Here is a 21,996-nt window from a genome sequence, read left to right as displayed (position 1 = left end):
GGTTTGGAAGTGGAGCTTCACAAGGGTACAATGCTTCCAAAGCAGCCATTTCTGCCTGGGGACCAATAATTCCAGGAGATCTCCAGGTCCCACCTGGAGGTTGGCTTCCCCTGGGTTAGAAATATCCATTGAAGTTTGGAAGTGGGGCCCCAAAACGGCTTAACTCAGCAGCTACTCAACCAGCCACATAGCACCCCTGGCCTATTTCAGGTCAAGAAAACATTGCAGAGAGGAGGTAAGGTTGCCAGATAGATGTAGGTTCATGTTCTGGAATTCTACACTTCCTAGGTGTGCTTGAACCTGACTTAGGTCAGGACTGCTGTACACAGAGAGACTTCCTCTTAGGGATGCCAGCTTCCAAGTGAGGGACTAAACCCACACCAAACCATGAGATAGTGCTCACTGCATTATAGCACGCAATGGGCTTTACTAGTTTATCTATATATCGATGCCTTCCTTTTCTTCCCAATGAGGGAACCCACAGCTGCTTATACAACATCATGATTCCCTTCTTTGTTTCATCTTTACAGGATTTCTGCTAGACACAGCAAGATGGACACTCAAGGTCACCCAGAGAGCTTCAATAGTAAAGATTCAGACATGGAATGAAGAGCTAGATCAGCCTTACGGACGAAAAACGAGCTTGCCATCTTCTGGCAAATGTCCGCCTGAGAAATAGAACTGAAAGCTAATTGCTAAAAAATAATCACTACTCAGACATTTGTGTGACAGCAAGTAACTAGTAGATCCAATCGGAAAAACCACCCACATTAATGGAAACAAATTTATTTTAGAATTTTGGAAGCATTACATAATTTGACTAAATCCAGAAGGGACCAAAGAAAAGGCACAGGAAATCTGCCTCCTCTCCACAGGTGATCACCATGTCTTTAATGTGCATTCACTTACCTTTCGGTTGTCTTGTGACTGCTGTGGACAGACGTAGACTTCCCAACAGGCTCTATAGAAGCTCTTAGCTAAGCTGATTCCCCTGTGCAACTGCTGCACAATCAGTGTTGCAGCATGAATTAAAGATGACAGTGAGCATGTAGAACCTGAGGGAAGAAATATCGCAGAATGCCGGTTTCAGTTTGTGTAGAGCTTTTCTTTCATTCAGTTTCTTGCTATGGAGCAAGGACACTGGAACTTGGAGGCATGCAATTATGCTGATGGCCAGTACAATCAGGGCAGAAAAAAGGGACATATTTACTTTCACAATGAGCAATTAAAGTGTGGAATTCATTGTCAGAAGTTTTAGAGAGCTGCCAAAGGCACAAATGCTTTAAAAGGTGATTAGACAGATTCATGGAGGACAGGGCTGTTGATGGCTGCTAGCCATGGTGACTAAAAGGCACCTTCACTTTCCAAGGCCTCTATGTACCAATGCCAGGAGGGAAACATCAAGGAAAGTCCTCAGACTCTGTGCCTTGTTGGTGCCCCTCTAGAGTAACTTGTTGGCCACTGTGAGAGAGGAGACTGGACTAGATAGACCACTAATCTGATCCAGCAGGGCTCTTCTTATGTTCCTAACTACTTTGCTGGAACAGACGCATGGCCAGCACTTTGCTTCCAACAGTAACTGGTCAGGTAACCCTGTAAGCTCAGGAGCACAGCATGAAAAACAAAGGGCATGACCTTTTTTGCCCTTAGTACCTGACTGTGGAAAGCACTACTTATCAGGATGGGTTAAAATGCTTACGGATGTCCAGCCTAAATAAAAAGGAGAGTAAGGGCAGACATGACAGAGGTTTAGGTGAGGAAAGGGTGGGCAGGGAGAAACTTTTCTCCCTCTCCTGTAATACTAGAACCTAGGGTCATCCACAGGAGCTGAAGGATGGGAGATTCCAGATAAACGAAAGGAAGCATTTCTTCATGCTGCATACTCCTAATCTGTGGAACTCACTGCCACAAGATGTGGCCATGTCCATCAACACTGTAGGCTTTAAAGGGGAAGTGGAGGACTGGGCTGTGAAGGGCAACTAATCATCACGGATATCTACTCCCTCCAGTGCCAGAAGCAGCATGCCTCTTTAAATCAGTTGCTGGGGAGCACAGGCAGGATGATGCTGTTGCAGTCTTGCTGTTTGTGGGCTTCCTGGAGGTAGGTGGCTGGGCCACTGTGTGAACAGAATGCTGGACCTGAGGGGCCCTTCTTATGTTCTTTTATTTCAGTACACACAAGATAGACAGCTTAACAGAAAACTGGCCCATGAATAATAAATATTAATGAATTGTTATCTGTTTCCCAGCAATTTTCTGGGCTTACAGCCACATCAATCAAAATTGTTCAAAATGGCTTGCCCTCCCTCCCTCCCTCCAACACACCATCAAAGTTTTATTTAACAGCAGGACACTGACCATGGATCACATCAGCCAAATTCTGCACTTGCCTCACCTGCTATGTTTTCCTTTGTGTCTGTGTGCACAGCCACAAGTGCATCACATGTGCTATTCCCCAACAATCCTAATCCTTGTAACAGCAGCTTGACGTCATGAGCATCCAATGAGTTTTCATCGTTGTCCCCAGGAATGTATATCTCAATCCCACGATTCCTCATGGCTCTGGATATCTCCCCATGCAAAGGATCCATGGTAAGGAACAGCCTATCAAAAGCCCACAGAAGAACAAAAGGTGACTGAGTGTGTTCAGCATGTCATTAGCATAGCTTCTCTTGTTACAGGGTGGGTGAATTCATCTAAACAGGCCTCTGTTATGCTTAGTGACCACAAATAAGAACCATCTCAGCAGAACATTTCAAGCCGGCTCAGTTTATGTTTTTCTCTTCTGGGATGGTTTGTTTTTGTAAATGTTTGCTTGGAGCCTTTACCACTACATGCAGCCTCACGACTGCAGCATGTCAGAAGTGCAATGGGAAACACTGCTGTTTCATCTTTGCCAAGTAAACATGGTAGCTTTTATGGGTACTGCTTCTGCAGGTAGCTCCTGTCTGCCAAGCAGTGGCATAAGGGCACATTTTGAGCAGACCTACAAGGAGCACTATTCTTTTGACCCCCGTCTCAGAAATGAGGACTGAGAAAGAGTGTGTGTGCTGGCAATCATTTCTTCAACTGAATAAAGTTCTCAGTCAAACATGCTTTCAAAGGCAGCAACAGATGTATTTGAAAAAAAGTTATTCTGTTTATTTCATAACCCACAATGTATGAGCCAGCACAGCGGCCCCCAATTTCACTGAGCCTGCAGACACTTTGGAAATTCTCAGCTTGAGGATGGGGCACCATCACAAAACTGCAAACATGGTAGTTGGGTCAATCGAAAGATGGCGGCCACAGAATACTGAGGCCACTCACAAAATGTTTGAAGGTTGCAAGATGATTTCCTCCATGAAGGAGAACAGAGGTTTCTGAAGAGTCACTCACTGGGGATTGAAAGAGGATGCCTCCTAGGCACTTGTGAAGTATATCCTGCTTCAGTGACATGAGGAAAGCCAGGACCTGCTCTCTACTTTGGGAGAGAAACAAATGGGCACAAGGAAACCCTCTGGCAGACACCCTGGTGCCGAGGGGTACCATGCTGGAGATCATTCACCTAGCAATGAGGCATTCAAAAGAATACGCAGAGTATGTACCTGAAATTTGGATGAGGAGTGACAGTAGGGGTTACACCATCTATTACTCCTCTTTCACTCATGGTTAAGATCCCACCAGGTTCAAGCAGAGCATTTAAGCGGTCCAAAACAGAAGGGCTATATTTTAGAGAAGACAAACAAGCAGTTAAGCTGAAAAGCCATTCAAACAAAACTTATTTGGATTCACAATTAAAACTTTTTAAAAAGGAGTTTATTTGTTTCCTTAAAAAATTGTTTGAGAAGCAGCACAGGACTACCCCCTGCCTCATCTGGTCTGCTACTACAGCCAACTCTGATTTCCCAAACCTCATCTTCAGCAAGACTTCTAAGCTTCCAATGACTTATAGTACCTGATGTTATTCTAACCAAACAGACCACATAATGGCTAGCATAACTCATGACCCCACCATGTTTTTCTTTAACCATTATAAAGATCATGTTGCGTGCAAACAACTCACTCCTAATTGATTGGGCCTTCCTGGAGGTATGCCACAATAGGGAGAGCACTCTCTCAATGAGGGCCAATTTGCAGACAACTCACTTCTCACCTGATTGGCCTTCCCTGGAGTGTGTCACCAATAGGTAGAGAACACTCTCCCAATGAGAGCCAATTTGCAAATTGGCCCTTCCTGGGTATGTGCTACCAATAGAGAGAGCTCACTCTCACAATGAGGGCTAATTGTGGGGCTTAAATGTACTCTTCTTCCTCTTCCTGCTGCTTGCTGGGTAGAAAAGGAGCCAGCCGTTCTGAAAGGCCATGCTGTTGGTAAGTTCCCTCAACCGCTTCCCACCCTCCAGCTGCTTCCTTTACCTCCTGTGTTGGTCTCAGGTTGTTAGATACAAATTAACTACAAACACTATTTTAATGCCAAATTAAATATGTCATTGCTTGAACTAAAGTTATGAAATGATTGGAATAGGAGAAAAACAAGTTCGTTATATCTACTGCTGCAGTTTTACCTGCAGAAGTTCACATTGTCCAGCAGGAGCCAGTCTCCAGACTGCAGAGCCTGGACCAACATTCCATCAACCCACTCGAAAGTACCATGCTTGCTGCAATTCAGAAACTGAACCACTTGCAACCGGAAGTATCTAAACTCTTCCACAAGCCTTGAGAACTCTGAAACAGAATGAGATGCATTTCACAAAGCAAAAAGCCACTGTTCGTAATTTGTAAACACTGTCCCTAAAAACATATGTGCATCATGTGAAAAGTAGACTGGGTTTTATTCTGTTCATCCTACTAATGGTGGGGCCTGCGGTGGTGAAACAGCATCATAAGACCCAACCCAATTATCCACTGCAACCTCCTTTTTAAGAAGGCATATGGTTATTCCTCTACCTTTATTTTTCACTTCTGGAAAAAAAAAACTTCTAGCGTTTAGGAAAAAAAAACATGAATGTTCATTTTCTGTTGTTCTGGGAATGTACAAGTCATTATTTCTGGGAAACAAGCTCTCTGATATAAGAGGCTTCCTAAGATCGCCCAGATCAAGTTTGAAAAGTATGCTTCCCGAGTAAAGTATGAAACAAATCTGAAATAGATTATTATTATTATTATTATTATTATTATTATTATTATTATTATTATTATTATTATTATTATTATTATTATATTTATATTTATACCCCGCCTCCCCCCGAAGGCTCGAGGCGGGCATGAACCAAACCACAAACCCATATGAAGGGTAAGGCTGGTTTGCAAAGTTTAAACCCCTGCTATTTGCTTCCCACAAAAAGTAGGGTAGCAGAAAGCAGGGGGTTAAATGACTCCTAGCCATTTCAACCTGTGCTTTATTCTTGCTGTTGAGGTGCTAGAAAGCAGAGAGTGAAATGGCTGGGAGCCATTTAAACCCCCACTTTCTGCTCCCTGAAGCTTTTTGCAGAAAGCAGAGGCTTAAATGGCTCCTAGCTATTCTGTTCCTGCTTTTTGCTTAGCTGTTTTCCATAAACAGGGCTTTATGTGGGGTTTTTAGAGGGGGATTTATGCCGTAAGAAGCTGCGAGACTTCGCAAAGCAGCAGGATATCTCATAAATAATAATAATAATAAATAAATAAACGACCACGAATGGCATCAAAATGCGTGCAGGTTCATGGTGGTTCTTCAGTTCGCCAACACTGCTTCACAAACAAGCCAATATTTGCAATAAACTTTAGTTTGGCAGCTGGTTCATACCCATCTGTAATCTGAAACAGCACCACGTACTTCTACAGCAAAGCTCCTACCAACATAACCAACATGACAGAGGCAAAAAACAAGATGGACAGGATAGAGACAATGGCCTCAAACCAGGCTATAAATGTGTTATGGTTCTCTCCAAAGAAAGCAGATCCCTGACATCCTCCACACCATATAAGCCTTCTAGTATATATATTTTAAAAGCCTAAATATTTTTTTGGGGGGGAAGTAGAGTGTTCCATCCCCAAACAAAAATTCATAGTAACTGGTAGTTCTAGCGTTGGGCAGATTTTTCTTTCTAGTGGTTAATGCTATCCCACCCCACACCTTTGCATGGTGAAGAGGGATCAAAAGAGGGAACTCTCCAAAGATACATGGAACAGAGTCAACTGGAAAAAATGCCAGCCTAAATTTCTCTATGAAAACATCTTGTATCAGTGGTGTCTGTGGTGTCCATACATACCTGGTCTTGGATAGATGTTGGCCCTGTTGTTTAGCCGCTGGACAAGCAACACCAGACCATCTAATTTAGCCACCAGTTCAGTGAGGTTTTGATTCCCTTCTCCCAGAGATTTGGGCTTGAAATTAAGAATGAAATTGCTCCAAGCACGTAATACAATTTCAACATCATCTGGATGGATAGTAGTATGGAGAAGGCTCCCCCTTACAAGCGTGCTCACAACATTTTCCACCTTCTCCAGCAAGCTCTTCCATGGCCTAATTATATCAACCTATGGGATATTTTTAAAATTAGTTATTACCAGACTCACTAACATAACATGGCCAAAGAATTAAGTTATTAGCCAAATATGGCAGATCTAACCCTACACTGCTTACACAGAGTTACTGCTGTGTGGATATTTTAATCCCTTAATTAAACACAACAAGCAAATAATTTGATGTTTAGAATTCAGTTAGGTTTGATTCCTGCTGCTAGTTCAGAATGCATACTGCCACAGGGTCTGTTTCCAGTATTTTCTAGATCTGGGGTTTTTCTTCAGAAGATACAGTCACCTCCGTGCAGCAATGATGTCTTCTGCACAAAAACATACAGGTCCCAACATGCTCTGGATGGAGCTCCCAAGATTGGATTAGGAACCACACTCAAAGAGTCAAGTCAACTGTTTGTGTTCTGCTTGCCATTCACTTGCTTGGAGGAAGTAAAATAGAAGAATAAATCCTCATGCACCCTTTCCTAGCTATCTCTTCCAATAAGGAAAAACAGGAAACTTAATTTGACCCCCGCATTCCTCCAGATAGGCAATCAGCTCATAGGTCAAGATGGACACCTTGCCGCTGTAGGAAACTCACAACTGCCTTTCCAGAACTGCAATCATATGCAGACTTGCTCCAGTCTAAAGACCACTGATATCAATAGACAGGTTGGAATAACTCTGCATAGGATTGCACTGTAACTGGAAATTCAGTATAGCTTCTCATGGGCACATTTTCATAAATCAAATGACCCAGCCGCAGGCCTCTCAGATGGTTTTGTCACTTTCTGTAAGTATGTTCCATTTTTTTAAAAGAGATACAATCGGGCACCAAGGTGATTCTCTGTCAACTGGGGCAGTATAACACAGAAGAACATCACATGTAGATCCCACAAAATGAGGACTGGTCTGAAATGGCCTCCATTTACTGAAATTAAGATAAACTAGTTCTCAGTTCACAATACTTCCATCAAAATCTGTTGGGAGCTCCATGCAGAGTAAGTGAAATGTCTATCTGCATTTAAATGGTCTTCTGAGCTCTTTTTATTTACAAATGAGTAGCTATACTGAAGTCAACACAACACTTACTTGTTCAAATCCTCCTAAAAGCTCTGTGGTGTCCATAGAACTATTCATTGCCATGATCTTTAACTTATGACCTGACAGATGTGCCAGAAGTTGAACCAGACTGGTCTTGCCAGCAGAGGCAGGGCCCACCAGTATCACCATCCAGTTCATCTGCACACATTTCATGATAGATTCCAAAGGCTGGAGCGAATGGTGGAGCAATGACAGGTTTCTGCCAGGAGGGGGGACACAGTTGGCACGAGGGAGGCTTGAGAAACCGACCTTCAACAGAATGGGGGCGGCAGGAGAGAGAAACATCAGTATACTATGTTATGTGTAAACAAGGTGGGAGGTAATGGGAGCACATAGTTGTCTTAAATTTCTCTTACCTGAACGTCATAAGGAGTGATATGGAACTGTCTGGTTCCCATATACAGATTAGCGTCCTGTCCAAAAATATCCTTGAATACAGATACTACCTAAAGCAGCCAAAAAAAGAGGTCAGTCCACATGCTTGAGGAATGTTGAAACACCTATCCCTTGTTTCTACTGCAACACCACCAAGGAAATACATCTCTGAATGGAGCTGGATATATTTAAACAAAAGCAGCAACTGTTGGAGAACTTGTAAAACTATAAAACTGAGTTTTATCAGCTAAGCTGACTGATCCTCATGTTGTCTTTGGTAGATGGGCAGACTCGTAAAGAAAGCTCCCTTGATTTAGTCTGGTATCAACAACAAATGTTGGATCGACCAAAGAAGTTTACAGAAGGTGCCGGAGGAGTCTATCTTCCCCTTTTATTCTAGCACAAGCTATTTGTTTTTAGTCCTGAAACTCCTCTCCCAGGATCAATAGAGCAAGCAAATGAGGAATCAACTGAAGTTTTCTCTCTCTCTCTCTCTCTCTTTCACAGAGGCAGGAAAGAATCAATTTCATGCAACTCCCCTTCATCACTGCAGTTTCTGTTCTGGGGGCTTGTTTTGCTTATAGGATTCCTTTGCTGATTCTCAGAGCCTTTTGGGACATACAAAAGGATGTTCTGGGGAGGGGAAGAGAGAGCAAGGAAAGACCCCTTCCATCAATACTTCAGGCAGATCCAACCCCATGTGTCTAACTGAAGTGCAATCTGTAATGTCATACCTAAGACGGTGTGACACCTTCAGAATTATTTTGCAAATAGGGTTGCTATCTCTAATTGATTTAACCAACCAGCTGTTTCTGAAGGTGCTGGATGGAGCTTTAAAGCCCTATCATGGCTTGGAACTAACATACTTTAAGGATCACCCTACTCGCACACAAACCTACCCAGTCTTTAAGGTAATTTTCAGAGAGTGTCCCTGCCTTCTAAGGTGACAAAGATGGCAATTCAAGAAAGGGTTTTAGTTGCAGCACCAGAACTGTGGGATCCCCTTGCCCTCTATCATTCTATTCAGCCAGCTAATGAAGACCTCTAGGTTTTGTTTGGCATTCCTTTATTGACCTAATTCCAGCTGTTATTCACACACACACACCCCACACACACACACGCAGTATGAAAATGTTTTAAATTAAGCAGTCTGCTCCTTAATGATCTATTTATAGCCTGATTTTGTGACTGCAAGAAAAGAGTCAGATTGGAGAGCAAATTACATATTTACATTTTATTCCAGCACCATTTCCCAACTATATTTTTGTGTAAAGCAAGGACCATTATGTAAAATTTAACCCCATCCACCAAATGTTTCAACAAAAAGAACAGTCCTCCACATTTTTCATACATCGCAACATACTACCTTTATTACATTCAAACTTTATAAAGGCTCTTTCCCATGCAATAGCTGCAGAAGTTAAATAATCCCTTCTTCAGGTATAGCACATTTGAGGTTTACACTAATACTAAAAATCACACGGTACATGTTTTTAAATTAATTATTTTTGAATAACAATTTTTAAAATGGCTTCAATTGATATTCCCTCAAACACACACACACACACACCCAGCACTACCAAGGGCACCTATATTCTGTGTGCTCCATACCTTCTTTCTGTCTGCTTCCGTCCTCATCCTTTCACCATACATCAAAAACATGTGTTGGCCTGGATCATAAATGCCAGGCGATTGGTCAAGTAGCATCACATGACACCATCGAAAAAGGTCACGAAGATTGAACTCCCATGGACTACCTTTATGCCCCCACTTCTTCTCAACCATAACCTCTTGATTAATCTAAGAACATATCAATTCACAAGATTAAATAAATATGTGTTCTCAGTTATTAAAAAACTACCCCAGAACATTATTTCCACAACATCAAAGAATCCCAATATCCTATTTCATCACTTTTTGAGGCTAACACCACTTTTAAGTAGGTCTGCCCGCATTCATAATATTTAATGAATGTTCATATCGTAGAAGTCAGGTAGACAAACTATACCAATGTAATTGGCATGAAGACAACCTGGTTTGATCTGAATCTTTAACAAGATCAAAAACATGTTTGTGTCATCTTGTTCCAAGAGTATCAGCTACAAATTCCATGCAGAGAATGCCCTGTTTACATGGCTACTTCAGCATGATTTACTTATATATTTGCATTTATTTCTCCTTTAGCACCTGGATGTCACCACACCAAATAACTTCTACAGTGATCACTTTATTAAAGGTAAGTTTTGTTCCCAATTAACTAGGGGAAATATTTTGTATGCTCTACAAAAACAGCTATTCCATCCAGCATTTTGAGGCATCATTGCTCCTTTCCATTTTCTTCTTACTTATAGTCTACAACAACGCTTGACTTCGGTACTAAAAATGAGACCATCCAGACTCCAAAGAATCTATTTAAAGAAACTAGAGGAATAGTAAGTTTACCTTGTTGTTGAATTCAACCATCTTTGCAATAAATGTATCACCAATGGCAGGAAAAAGGGTGTTTCCAATATACTCCATATCTGCTGCAGAAAGAGGATCCATATAGACCTATGCCACCAACAATATTTTGAAAAACTCAGCATGATTTTGTAAACATAAACAACACAAGTAACTACAGGGGGAAAAATCTTTTCAAAAACAGCAGAAAATCCAGGTGTATCAAAACATATTCTGAAGTGCGTATCAGAAATCTGATTTTACTGAAAAGTCTTTTTGATAAAACAGAGTCCAGTAGCACCTTTAAGATGAACAAAGATTTATTCAAGGCATGAGCTTTCGAGTGCAAGCACTCTTCCTCAGACTATGAACTACCATCATGACAGTGGGAATATAAAGCAAAAATTAATTCTATTAAATTAGTAAACTGTGTCACACATCCAAATACAGCCATATATGACGGTAGTTTATAGTCTGAGGAAGAGAGCTCATGCCTTGAATAAATCTTTGTTGATCTTAAAGGTCCTACTGGACTCTGATTTTGTTGGGCTACTTCAGACCAACATGGCTACCCATTTAAATCAATACTTTTCAGTATTAATTTAAAAACAAACACCAAAGAGCTCAATCTATAAAGTTGGAACAATGTGGAAAAAAAATCACAAATGGTTTTGGCAAAAATATAGAATATTCAAGTGAACTGTACTACTGTTAGATCAACTGTAAACTTTCTGTTATTAGAATGGAATCTGGAAAAGAACTCAAGCAAAATATCACGCTTTTTCATCCATTTTCCCACCCAAGTCGAGCGCAGACAGAGCTTGCAGTATACTTCTTGAACCTTAACTTTAAAAGCTGTGTGTTCCTTCCTTCTCTGTCTTGCTCAAATTCCCTTCATTTCTCATTTCTAACCATAATGCAGAAGTACATTTGCCTTGCATACTTGAAATGCCATCTAGATTAAAGCCTACAAAAACAGCACATTGCAAAACAGACCCTATGCAGTCTATAAATGCCTATGTTACACCTGCATGCATTTTCAATTCAATGGCCACATAAACATACCATACTAATACTGGCTAACCACTTTTAATCCATAATGCAATCTAAAATGTAAATATGACAATTATTTTCTGCTTTAAATTGACTGTTCAAATATCTTTTTAAATAATCTCTTTAAGAGCACCTGATAACATGCTTTTATCCTGAGAAATGTTTAAGAACCATTATAAAGTGTTTCATGTTCATGTTATTTTATGCTCTGCTGTATTTGAATGATGGGTTTTCATAACTTTTATGATTCCTTAGCCTAAAATAAGTACCCAGCTTGTTGGGGGGTAAACGGTAATGACTGGGGAAGGCACTGGCAAACCACCCCATATTGAGTCTGCCATGAAAACGCTAGAGGGTGTCACCCCAAGGGTCAGACATGACTCTGTGCTTGCACAGGGGATACCTTTACCTTTACCCTAAAATAAAGCATTCAAAATCATACAGGTTGTGGGTTAAGATTCTCTCAAACTCTTAATATCATTTATTTTAGATTGCTCAAATGGGTTTAAATAAGATCATGGACTTGCCTGTGTGAACCGGTTAAGAAAGGATTTGGGCAGCCCCTTCCGGCCACCTCCTTGCCTGTAGGGATTCTGACATCCAAAGATCTTGGTCTTCTTGTGCTGAACATGAAAGCTCATCCCTAACTCAGGAATGTAAATCTCTGCCCGGTGATCAAAACAAGCATTCAGACCTTCCAGCACTGACTGAGATGCCAAGTTCAGCTATCAGAAGAAAGCCATAAGAGGAAAAATTACATCTTCCCTTCATAAAAACATACACATAACTTTTAAAACACAAACTACTTTCTATATTTGCCATTTGATTCATATCCAGAATTACTACTTGGTCCTCCCCAAACAAGTGGACAATTTTATGACATATCAGAAGTCAGTCAGTGAGACTACACCAATATTAGCAGACACGGAATTCCATCTTCCTACTGCAATGCTAAGGATCATTCTAGCCAGTGATCTCCTATATTCAAGCATCCACCTGTCTCTTTGAATTGATTTAGAGAGTTCAGTAAACTGAAGGGAGAGCTTCTTTGGTCAGTTTCTATCCTGAGCATACTGTTCCCCAAACATGAAAGGTAATCTGGATAAGAATGGCATTTCATTACAAATAGGTTCCCCACAATACACTCACCTCATCCAATACAATCCAGTGACCAGCTTTTAAGGCTGCGAGCAAAGGTCCATCTCGCCAGGCAAACTCCCCTCCTTTGCCCCCTTCAATGGGCAAGTCAGTTCCAAACAAATCTGTGACATCCTTGGAAAAGGAGACACAACCAAGTTTTTCAAATGCATACACAGTAGTATCACTTCAGAAATCAACTCTCACGCTTGCACACATCTTTAAAGAAAAAAAACCATTAACAATTTACTGCAAGAAACCCAGAAATATTTTGTTCAACGTATTGGCTGCCAAGGCCAACTAATGCATTTCATTTTTTTAAAAAGGAAAGATAGAGTGAATATTATTTTTAAACCGATAAAGCATAGTGATCATAGTAGTCAATTGATGGCTCTTAAAAACTTGGGTTCAAGTATTTGCCCTTGCACTAAATATTTGAGTAATACATATTTCATAGCTTTGAAAATTGTAACAACAAAAGATTAGAAAAAGGAACGTACGTGCTTTCTATTAGAATCATAGAATCATAGAGTTGGAAGGGGCCATACAGGCCATCTAGTCCAACCCCCTGCTCAACGCAGGATCAGCCCTAAGCATCCTAAAGCATCCAAGAAAAGTGTGTATCCAACCTTTGCTTGAAGACTGCCAGTGAGAGGGAGCTCACCACCTCCTTAGGCAGCCTATTCCACTGCTGAACTACTTTGACTGTGAACATTTTTTTCCTGATATCTAGCCTATATCGTTGTACTTGTAGTTTAAACCCATTACTGCGTGTCCTTTCCTCTGCAGCCAACGGAAACAGCATCCTGCTCTCCTCCAAGTGACAACCTTTCAAATACTTAAAGAGGGCTATCATATTCCCTCTCAACCTTCTTTTCTCCAGGCTGAACATTCCCAAGTCCTTCAACCTATCTTCATAGGGCTTGGTCCCTTGGCCCCAGATCATCTTTGTCGCTCTCCTCTGTACCCTTTCAATTTTATCCACGTCCTTCTTGAAATGAGGCCTCCAGAACTGCACACAGTACTCCAGGTGTGGTCTGACCAGTGCCATATACAATGGGACTATGACATCTTGTGATTTTGATGTGCATTAACATGCTGCAAAGTTATCTGACAGTCCGTTATTGGTGGAGGGGCAAAAATATTGGTCTGAAAGGCCCAGGTTCGAACGCCTACTCTGCGATAGAAGCTTGCTGGGTAAACTTCACCCATTTAAAACGCTTAGCCTAACCAACAATAAAGGACTGTTGTAAAGATAAAATGGAGGAGGATGTTGTAAACTACCTTGGGCCCCACCATGGAAGAAAGAAAGGGTACAAATAATAAAATAAGTGATTAATCAAACCCAAACACTCCTTATCCCACCTCTAATCAAGCAGCAGAATTTGAAGACCAAGCAGAATCCGACATGTTAAACTATCAAGTAGTTTGTCTTGTTTGCAAAGTCAAGCATGTCATTTAGAACGACAGCTGCTGGATTACCGTTTGTTCAGAAAGGTTGATCCTGACAAGGGAATTTCCTGAAGCCTTTGCGAGGGCTGACACTAAGCTGGTCTTCCCAACACCTGGAGAGCCTTCCAGGAGAATGGGCTTGTTGAGTTGCAAGGCCCTGAACAACCGCTGCGCATTCATTGCTGTGGTACTTGCATTTAGGGCATAGTCTGAGACACTGTTCTTCTGGTAAAGAGGGCCTGCAGCAAAAAGAAAGAAACTATTTTTTAAAATTTGGGCTACAAACGGACTAAGCCAGTTGCTGTAAGGTTTTTACCCCAACGGGACAAAATTAATGATGGCGTGAACAGATGCCTAGCACAGGCACTTCCAACACTTCCGGCTGGCGAATACCATGTGAAACAACGCCTGGGGATAATGTTGAGCGTTAGAAGAGGAGCTGGTTTTTATACCACGCTTTTTACTACCCAAAGGAGTCTCAAAGCGGCTTGCTTGCTTGCTTATTTATTTATTTATTTATTTATATCTTTATACTGCCCTTTCCTACGGCTCTGGGCGGTTTACAGAAAACATTTCAGAACACTACATAGAACAGTAACAATACAATTGCATTCTGTTCCTCTCCTCACAACAAGCACCCTGTGAGGTAGGTGGGACTGAGAGAGCTCTGAGAGAACTATGACTTGCCCAAGGTCACCCAGCTGGCTGCATGTGGAGGAATGGGGAATGAAACCTGGTTCTCCAGCTTAGAGCCCTCCACTCTTTAACACTACACTAGCATGTTGTGGAGAAACCTTCTCCCTGATATACCACTTTTCTAGGTGCACAGATGGATTGGGGAGGGTATGAACATTGGTGCTTCTTTAAAAATTAAATTCCCCAACTGGAGTTTGAAACAGGTCAGTCTCGGGAAGACTGCCATATTCATTTTCTGAAAAGATAATATATGCAAACCACAAAGAATCTCACATTGACAAAGTTATATAAATTGAAAAAAGTAGACATACAATTTTAATAACAATATACAAACCTTCAAAACTATTCTCAAATACAACATACTCTATAAATTATCAAAGGATCATATGATGATATGAAAAAGTCACAAGCGTACAGTGTTACATAAAGTCTCCTCACAATCAATCAATCCAGGAATTCAAAAGTTGAGCTATAAAACAATATAAAATTTAGACAATAAATAATTGTTTAAATTTTATATTGTTTTACAGCTCAACTTTTGAGTTCCTGACTTTGATAAGGTTGGGTTTCTGTTCCCTTTTTGGTTTGGTTTTGCCTCACAATCAATCACAATGTTTATACATAACTCCCAGGAGCTCAGCCTGTTTCACATCCGCTTCTGCAGGGGAATATACAGAGGAGCAAACAACTGAATTAGGCCTTTATTTAAATGTAAAGTTGACTGTACTTATGGAGACAAACGAGCAAAGGCTTCGCTGGCTGCCTGTGCCACAAGCAGGCACTTAGACAAAGTTACTAACCAAACTTATACAAAGGCAATCCTTCACAGGCTATCAATAAAGACGACAAACACTGTGTGTCTCTAGCCACAAAGATCCTATATTCATTTTCTGATCATTTGACTTTCACTCTGCAACTTTAGACTAGAAACTTCTGCACTCACTTGTTCATATATTAGATCTCCCCAACGGTTTACTAAAAAATACAGGAATTTCTTGCCTTTTGGTATAAAAAATGGCTGGATTCCTACACTGTTCTCCATCCAAACAATTTCCCTCTTCATCTTCAGGTCATAAATTCTCAATTTGTTCTTTTGCCCCTCAGTGAGTTGCACAATTTGTGAAAGTTTTCCACACAAATATTCCAGACATTTTTCACGAGCCAGCAAAGCAGAATCGGCTGAACAGGTCATTGTGCCTAATAAAGAAACCCAACACAAATGACACATTAATAACAGAAGTGTTCACACAGAGAAAGGTATGAGTTTTATAAACCTAGTCCACTGTCCAAGTCCACACCACAGTGACACACACGCACTCACTCATGAACCCAAAAAGGTTAAAGCAATATAAATATGCAGCCTAATATTATGAATACACGTCTAAGTAGTATAAAATGTTCAGATATATGCATGTACATGTATTTATGACAAAGAAAGCTAAAAACACTATAAGATTTCAATAACAGCCTCGCATACAAAATCAGTTCATATAATACCAAATGAGAATCTCGACCAAACACATTTTGGCACATTAGTCTTCTTCAATGGTCAGGCATTTGGCCCTTGTTCGACTATTTTTGCTTTATATGGCCAATTTTACATAGATAAACCATCTTAAAAGACAAAGGGCTATTTCACCATTAATGTGAATACAGTCCATTGTGAGTTATCTGTAGCTTCCCATCTCACCAAAAATAGTTTGTGAAGGACACTCTGTTCAGTGCTGACCAGGGGAGGGTGGGACAGAATCCACTTCCTCGTGAAGAAAAGCTGATGTTGCCATTCTGCTTCTGGCCCCATCAACTATTCAGCACGTATGGGGGGGAATTGACAGTCCCCCTCCCAGAAATAAGCAGCATATAAATTAATGAATTATTTCTTATGGTCAATGATCAACACAAAAATACAGGACCAGAAAAGTTTATATAAAACCAAATTCTTTATTCCATCTAGCCATATTCAAAGAAAGGAATCATATTTTTTGTTTATCTAGTCAGTCATTTTCACCTTTATTTATTTATTTATACCCCACCTGTCTTGACGAATGTCACCTCAAGGCGGCTTACAGAATAAAACCATAAAACAAGATAACCCATAAAAACCCATTAAAATATTAACCATTTTTCCAAGTACAGTTATAAAATGGTGGTCTAACTCAACAATAAGCTCTCCAACCCAACTCAGCTAATCCCAACCAGGACCAATAACATGGTCCTAATGATGTAGAATTGGGCCATGGTCTTCCATGTTCAGTATGGGAACTCACAGGATAGGGCAGAAGACCCCCTGTTCTTAACTCCAGTCAAATAGGGTCTGCAAACTACAAGCTACTATTAAGTTAAAATGCAACTAATAAAACCTTCAGAATACAATCCCCAGATTAATACCAACTGAGATAATTCCTAATGCGAATTAGACTATAAAATATATGATATGAAAATAAAATAAAATACTGATAAAATAGTAATAAAGCTAAAACTCAACAGTTACAGCTCAGAGATATGGATAACAAAGCCACTGAGGTAAAGCTAAATAGGTTAAATGATGAGAATAGAACTGGCCTTGCTCTAGAATGTTTGTTTTTTAATTGAGGAACGGCAGCCTTAAAGATTAGTCAACTATTGCACCACTAAATGATACTTTATGACAAAAGATAAGCAATGGACATACCTGAACCTATTCCATCTATGTATACCAGACACGCAGCATGTACAAATGATATCACTGGAGATATACCAGTCTCCTGACACTTCTCAGAAGAATCTGACAGGTTCTCTTTCACCATTGCATTCATAAAGTGAACCCATGCCAAAACATCTCGGATGCTGAGAATACACTGGCGTCCAAATTCTTGGTTTGTCAGCCACTCAATGAAATCCATCATGACTTCTGCTATATCACTTCCTTTGGATTGAAAGCGGGGAGGGGCGGAACACGAAGGAAAAGAGAAAGATAAATACAAATCCAAGCAATTTTGCAAATACATTTTTTAAAGATACAGTTTATTTCTGGTGCTGCAGGCAATCTTTATCTGGAACAGGATGTTTGATGAATGCACTATTTCAATCCAGATACTACAAAGCTGGGAGTTATGGGCTGTATATTTTCTACTTTGAACCATGCTTATTGTGCATTCCTTTGGTATTGGACGAGGACCGTAATAAATGGCTGGCTGAATGACTGTTAGTTATGGGGATGGGATTTTTCAAAGAGGGCTCACTCATCTCCATGGGATTGCAACAGTTAATGATGCAAGAAGTCTTCTTGCCTTAATTTCTTCCTTACTTTCTGCAATTCCAGATCAGTGAAGCACAAAACGGTCCAGGATTTCACAAGAAGAGAAAAATTTCCCTGGCTTGTATAAAACAAGAGACCTGACTGAAAGAAAATGACATCCTGTGTCTATCCCAATTAATTTCACCTGGTTATACAGTTGTCCACCAACCCTGGCTAATACTCTCTATGAGACAGCTTCTGTAGGCTCCCAATGCAAACTGTCACTAGCACTGATTGTAAGCTCCTCACATTGGGGGACTAATGACAGACCAGGCATGCTACTTGGTCCCTGCTAGGCAACCTGTCTCAGTTGGCCGAGGTGCTCTCAATTGTGGCTGAACTCATTCTTCCATTACACTCATTCTTCCATTTACAATAGGCTTTGAAGGATTTTGTTGTTCACATTAATATATTGTTCAAAAGCATTCCCTGATTTCAGATGATTCTACTGACAGCAATAGAATTAAAGCTGCGCTATTTTTAATTATAGCAACATGCCTTGAAAAGTCTGTACTGAATGTAGGGTATGGATTTAATAAATAAAATGTTAATTAACAGATAATTTTATTAAATAATATTAAATGAGCAGCACAAACATTATTAGCCCTCTCTCCTAATAAAAATTTACTCCAGTTGCACAATTTTGGTTTCCAGGATACATTACCTGAAAAGTACAGCTTGATCCTATACGAATGGAAGGTCTACTGAATTCACTCCCAGAAAAATGTGCTTAGGACTGAAGCCTTAAATGAAAATCTCCTGTGCCAATGACTGTACGTTGTTTATTCATCATGTGCAGCGGAATTCAAACTAGTGAAACTTTCAGTTGTACCTCACAGGAGGACAGTTCCACAGGAATTCTTTTCAGCATAAGGAAAAGCCTATGACCAACACTTCCTAACAGTCAGAGGTAACTTCTTGGCTTTTTGAAGTGGATAGAAAAGCTGGCTTGCCACAAAAGAAACTCCCTTTTAAGAACAAACCCTACAGGGCTGATAGAGTCACTATGAAGTCTGAAGAGGGAGAAGTTTCCATCTCCACGGCAACGCTAGATGCTCAGAAGAAACTGTAGGAACTCCACTTTCAAAGCACTTTCTGACTTGAAAACACATCCAGCAAGTCTTTTATTCTGCTGTACTGAAAGAACTTTCTGACACAGAAGTGAATTCCTGTTCTTCCTATTATTAGTAGCATAGTCTAGCAAATGCACTGGCAGAGAATGCTGAAAACCTAAATTGTGACTTCTGGGGATTAAAAAAGCTCCCCCCTCCCTCCAGTGCCACAGCCTCATATTTTGGCCTTCTACCTTTAGCTGTTCCTTATGGCTAGACAATATTTTTGAGTTCCAGTCACGGAACTTCAGCATCCACTGTACATTGACTGGGAGACACCCAGTTCAATTCCCACCTGAACTGGTAATTCCTAAGTGCTAACCATGCTAAAGCAGACCCATTCCCATGTTGTGATGAATGTATTTTTGCCTTCAATTTTTAGCACAGTTGTAATTACATCATGCTTTGCAAGTAAAGTGAGGTTTCTGTCCTGACTATCTTCCCTTTTCCAGCTCATTCCTATCCGGCAAAAAACTACTCCTGGCCTTAGCATTCATTTTACAATGGAGGCTTCTCCTTTCTTCTCTGACCTTCCCTTCCCCAGTGAGCTCACACGATAGATTTGTGACGGAGCTGGCAATATACATCATTTTTATTGAGGTATTCATTGTTCTGGAGCTAGGAACACTTACAATTTTGTCACTATATTCCTGCAGCTTGGAGCAACTATAAAATACAAGCAAACCAATCTAACAAGGAATTAACATCTCGACCTTTTTGCAGCACGTCATCTATTGTAGAAACCATCAACAGCTTTCACTTTCTTACAAAAGACTCTCTTTACACACACATGAACTCTGGCAGTCGAAAGCTCACACCTTGAATAAATCTTTGTTGGTCTTAAAGGTGCCACTGCACTCTGATTTTGTTTTGTTGTGCTGCTTCAGACCAACCAGGTTACCCACTTGAATCAATCTACTTATTACACATGCAGTGCTAAGACACACCTTTCTGGTTTGCTCCAACCAGACAAAGTTCTGGATCAATGTTATGCTTTACAATCTGTATTAAATCTTCACGACGGTTGCTTTGCGGGCACCATATTTCTGTGAATCTATTACGGAGGGCTGGAGACAGCTGCAAGCAAGAATACAAAACTTTAGTCAGCATCAACATGCTATTGCTCATAGCAACATTTTAGTGAAATTTAACTCTATTCTTAGTAACACTGCATGAGATTTAATAAGGCTTTTTTTAAAACAGAGAAGCAATATGCCTAATTAGTTTTGACCATCAAGCTAGCCACTTTTTCTGAAAATAGCTTTTTATGCAAATCCACCTCCTGCATCAACATATAAGCGCTCATGAGTTCACCTCTTCTGCTCCATGAACAGAAAAACTGCAATTCACAATTTTCACATATACCAGAAAAGAGCCACCAATCTTACGGGGACCCCTTTCTGTAATGGGCTGCCAGAAGTACCATATTGCAATATATGACTTCTGCAACGTGTCACTTCCCTAACAGCAATACAGAGACTGAACTTTTTAATGAACAAAAATTGGAGAGGGACATGACAGAAATCTATAAAATAATAAAGACAAAGAGAATAGAAGAGAGATTTCTCTTGACCGTGTCTCAGTCTTAAGTTGCCTGCTTGAAGAAGTCACAGATCATATGTTAGTAATGCAAACATCTCACATTTAATTTTTAAAGGTAAGAGATACGTTAGATAGTCAAATAAAAAAGTAAGAGTATTACAGCAATTAATACATTAAAAACAGGGGCAGCACCAGGAACAGATGGATTTACAACAGGTTTTTATAAACAGTCCAAGGAAGTACTGGTCCCCCTCACCTTTATAGATTATATATAATGAAAAGTGGAAGGAACACCTCTTCCACCTACATGGCAGGAAGCTAAATTAGTACTCATTCCAAAACTACATAAAGATCCAACATTCATATCGTCCAATTCATATCGTCCAATTTCCATAATGAATGTAGATCACTAAATGTTTTACAAACATTTTGGCCTTGAGACTGAAGTCATATATCCTTACTTTAATGAACAAAGATCAATATGGCTTTGTTCCTAAGCGATATATTGCTGATACAGTCCAGAAAGTATTGGGTCTGTTATATCTTTCAAAAAAAAAGAAGAAAAGTGAGCTTGCCTTGATATCCTTAGATATTTATAAAGCGTTTGATTCTGCGAATTGGAATTATCTGAAGAAGGTTATTCAAAGTTATGGCTTTGGATATAGATTTTAAAATGCAAGCCAGGCAATTTATTCCACATATTTATTCATAACATAGTGGAAGGTAAAGTCAAAATTAATTGTGGACCTAAACAGGGCTGCCCACTTTCTCAGTTACTTTTTATTTTAGCCTTAGAGCCTTCAGCAAATATGTTGAGATCGAATCAGGAGATTAAAGGTATAAAATGTAGAAGGGGAGGAAAATCTACTGACAATGTATGCAGATGACACGTTACCAGCAATAAAAGATCTTAAATTAGCTACCAAACGATTAAAAGTAGAACTTGAGAAATTTGGTCAAATCTCAGGTTTAAAAATTAATTTATCTAAATCAAATTTATTAAAAGGGAGCGACCTGCAAACATCTGGAGGACAATTTGGTGATCCAAGGAAACTCAGCATGGATTTGTCTCCAACAGGTCCTGTCAGACCAACCTGGTTTCCTTTTTTGACCAAGTAACAGGTTTGCTGGATCGGGGAAATTCGGTTGGTGTCGTTTACTTGGATTTTTAGTAAAGCTTTTGATAAGGTTCCCCATGATGTTCTGATGGATAAATTGAAGGACCACAATCTGGATTTTCAGATAGTTAGGTGGATAGGGAATTGGTTAGAGAACCGCACTCAAAGAGTTGTTGTCAATGGTGTTTCATCAGACTGGAGAGAGGTGAGTAGC

General features: G+C 40.2%; 1 protein-coding gene across 2 annotated transcripts in view; it reads right to left on the bottom strand.

Annotated features, from left to right (window-relative positions):
• The window catches only part of MDN1 (midasin AAA ATPase 1), a 136,135-nt gene that overhangs the window by 68,956 nt on the left and 45,183 nt on the right, over positions 1–21,996 (bottom strand). For both annotated transcript variants that reach the window (XM_077304325.1, XM_077304335.1), the window contains exons 33-47: positions 20,070–20,199; positions 17,405–17,638; positions 15,733–15,930; positions 14,068–14,276; positions 12,598–12,720; positions 11,976–12,173; positions 10,399–10,506; positions 9,568–9,756; positions 7,938–8,027; positions 7,570–7,830; positions 6,231–6,498; positions 4,548–4,707; positions 3,588–3,704; positions 2,396–2,604; positions 910–1,055 (exon numbers count right to left, since the gene is read on the bottom strand). In XM_077304325.1, the coding sequence (XP_077160440.1) occupies positions 910–1,055; positions 2,396–2,604; positions 3,588–3,704; positions 4,548–4,707; positions 6,231–6,498; positions 7,570–7,830; positions 7,938–8,027; positions 9,568–9,756; positions 10,399–10,506; positions 11,976–12,173; positions 12,598–12,720; positions 14,068–14,276; positions 15,733–15,930; positions 17,405–17,638; positions 20,070–20,199 (2,640 nt within the window). The remainder of the gene's footprint in view (positions 1–909; positions 1,056–2,395; positions 2,605–3,587; positions 3,705–4,547; positions 4,708–6,230; positions 6,499–7,569; positions 7,831–7,937; positions 8,028–9,567; positions 9,757–10,398; positions 10,507–11,975; positions 12,174–12,597; positions 12,721–14,067; positions 14,277–15,732; positions 15,931–17,404; positions 17,639–20,069; positions 20,200–21,996) is intronic.

Source organism: Paroedura picta, chromosome 1, assembly GCF_049243985.1.
Source record: "Paroedura picta isolate Pp20150507F chromosome 1, Ppicta_v3.0, whole genome shotgun sequence".
Taxonomy (NCBI): domain Eukaryota; kingdom Metazoa; phylum Chordata; class Lepidosauria; order Squamata; family Gekkonidae; genus Paroedura; species Paroedura picta.
This window is presented reverse-complemented; position numbering and strand designations above follow the sequence as displayed.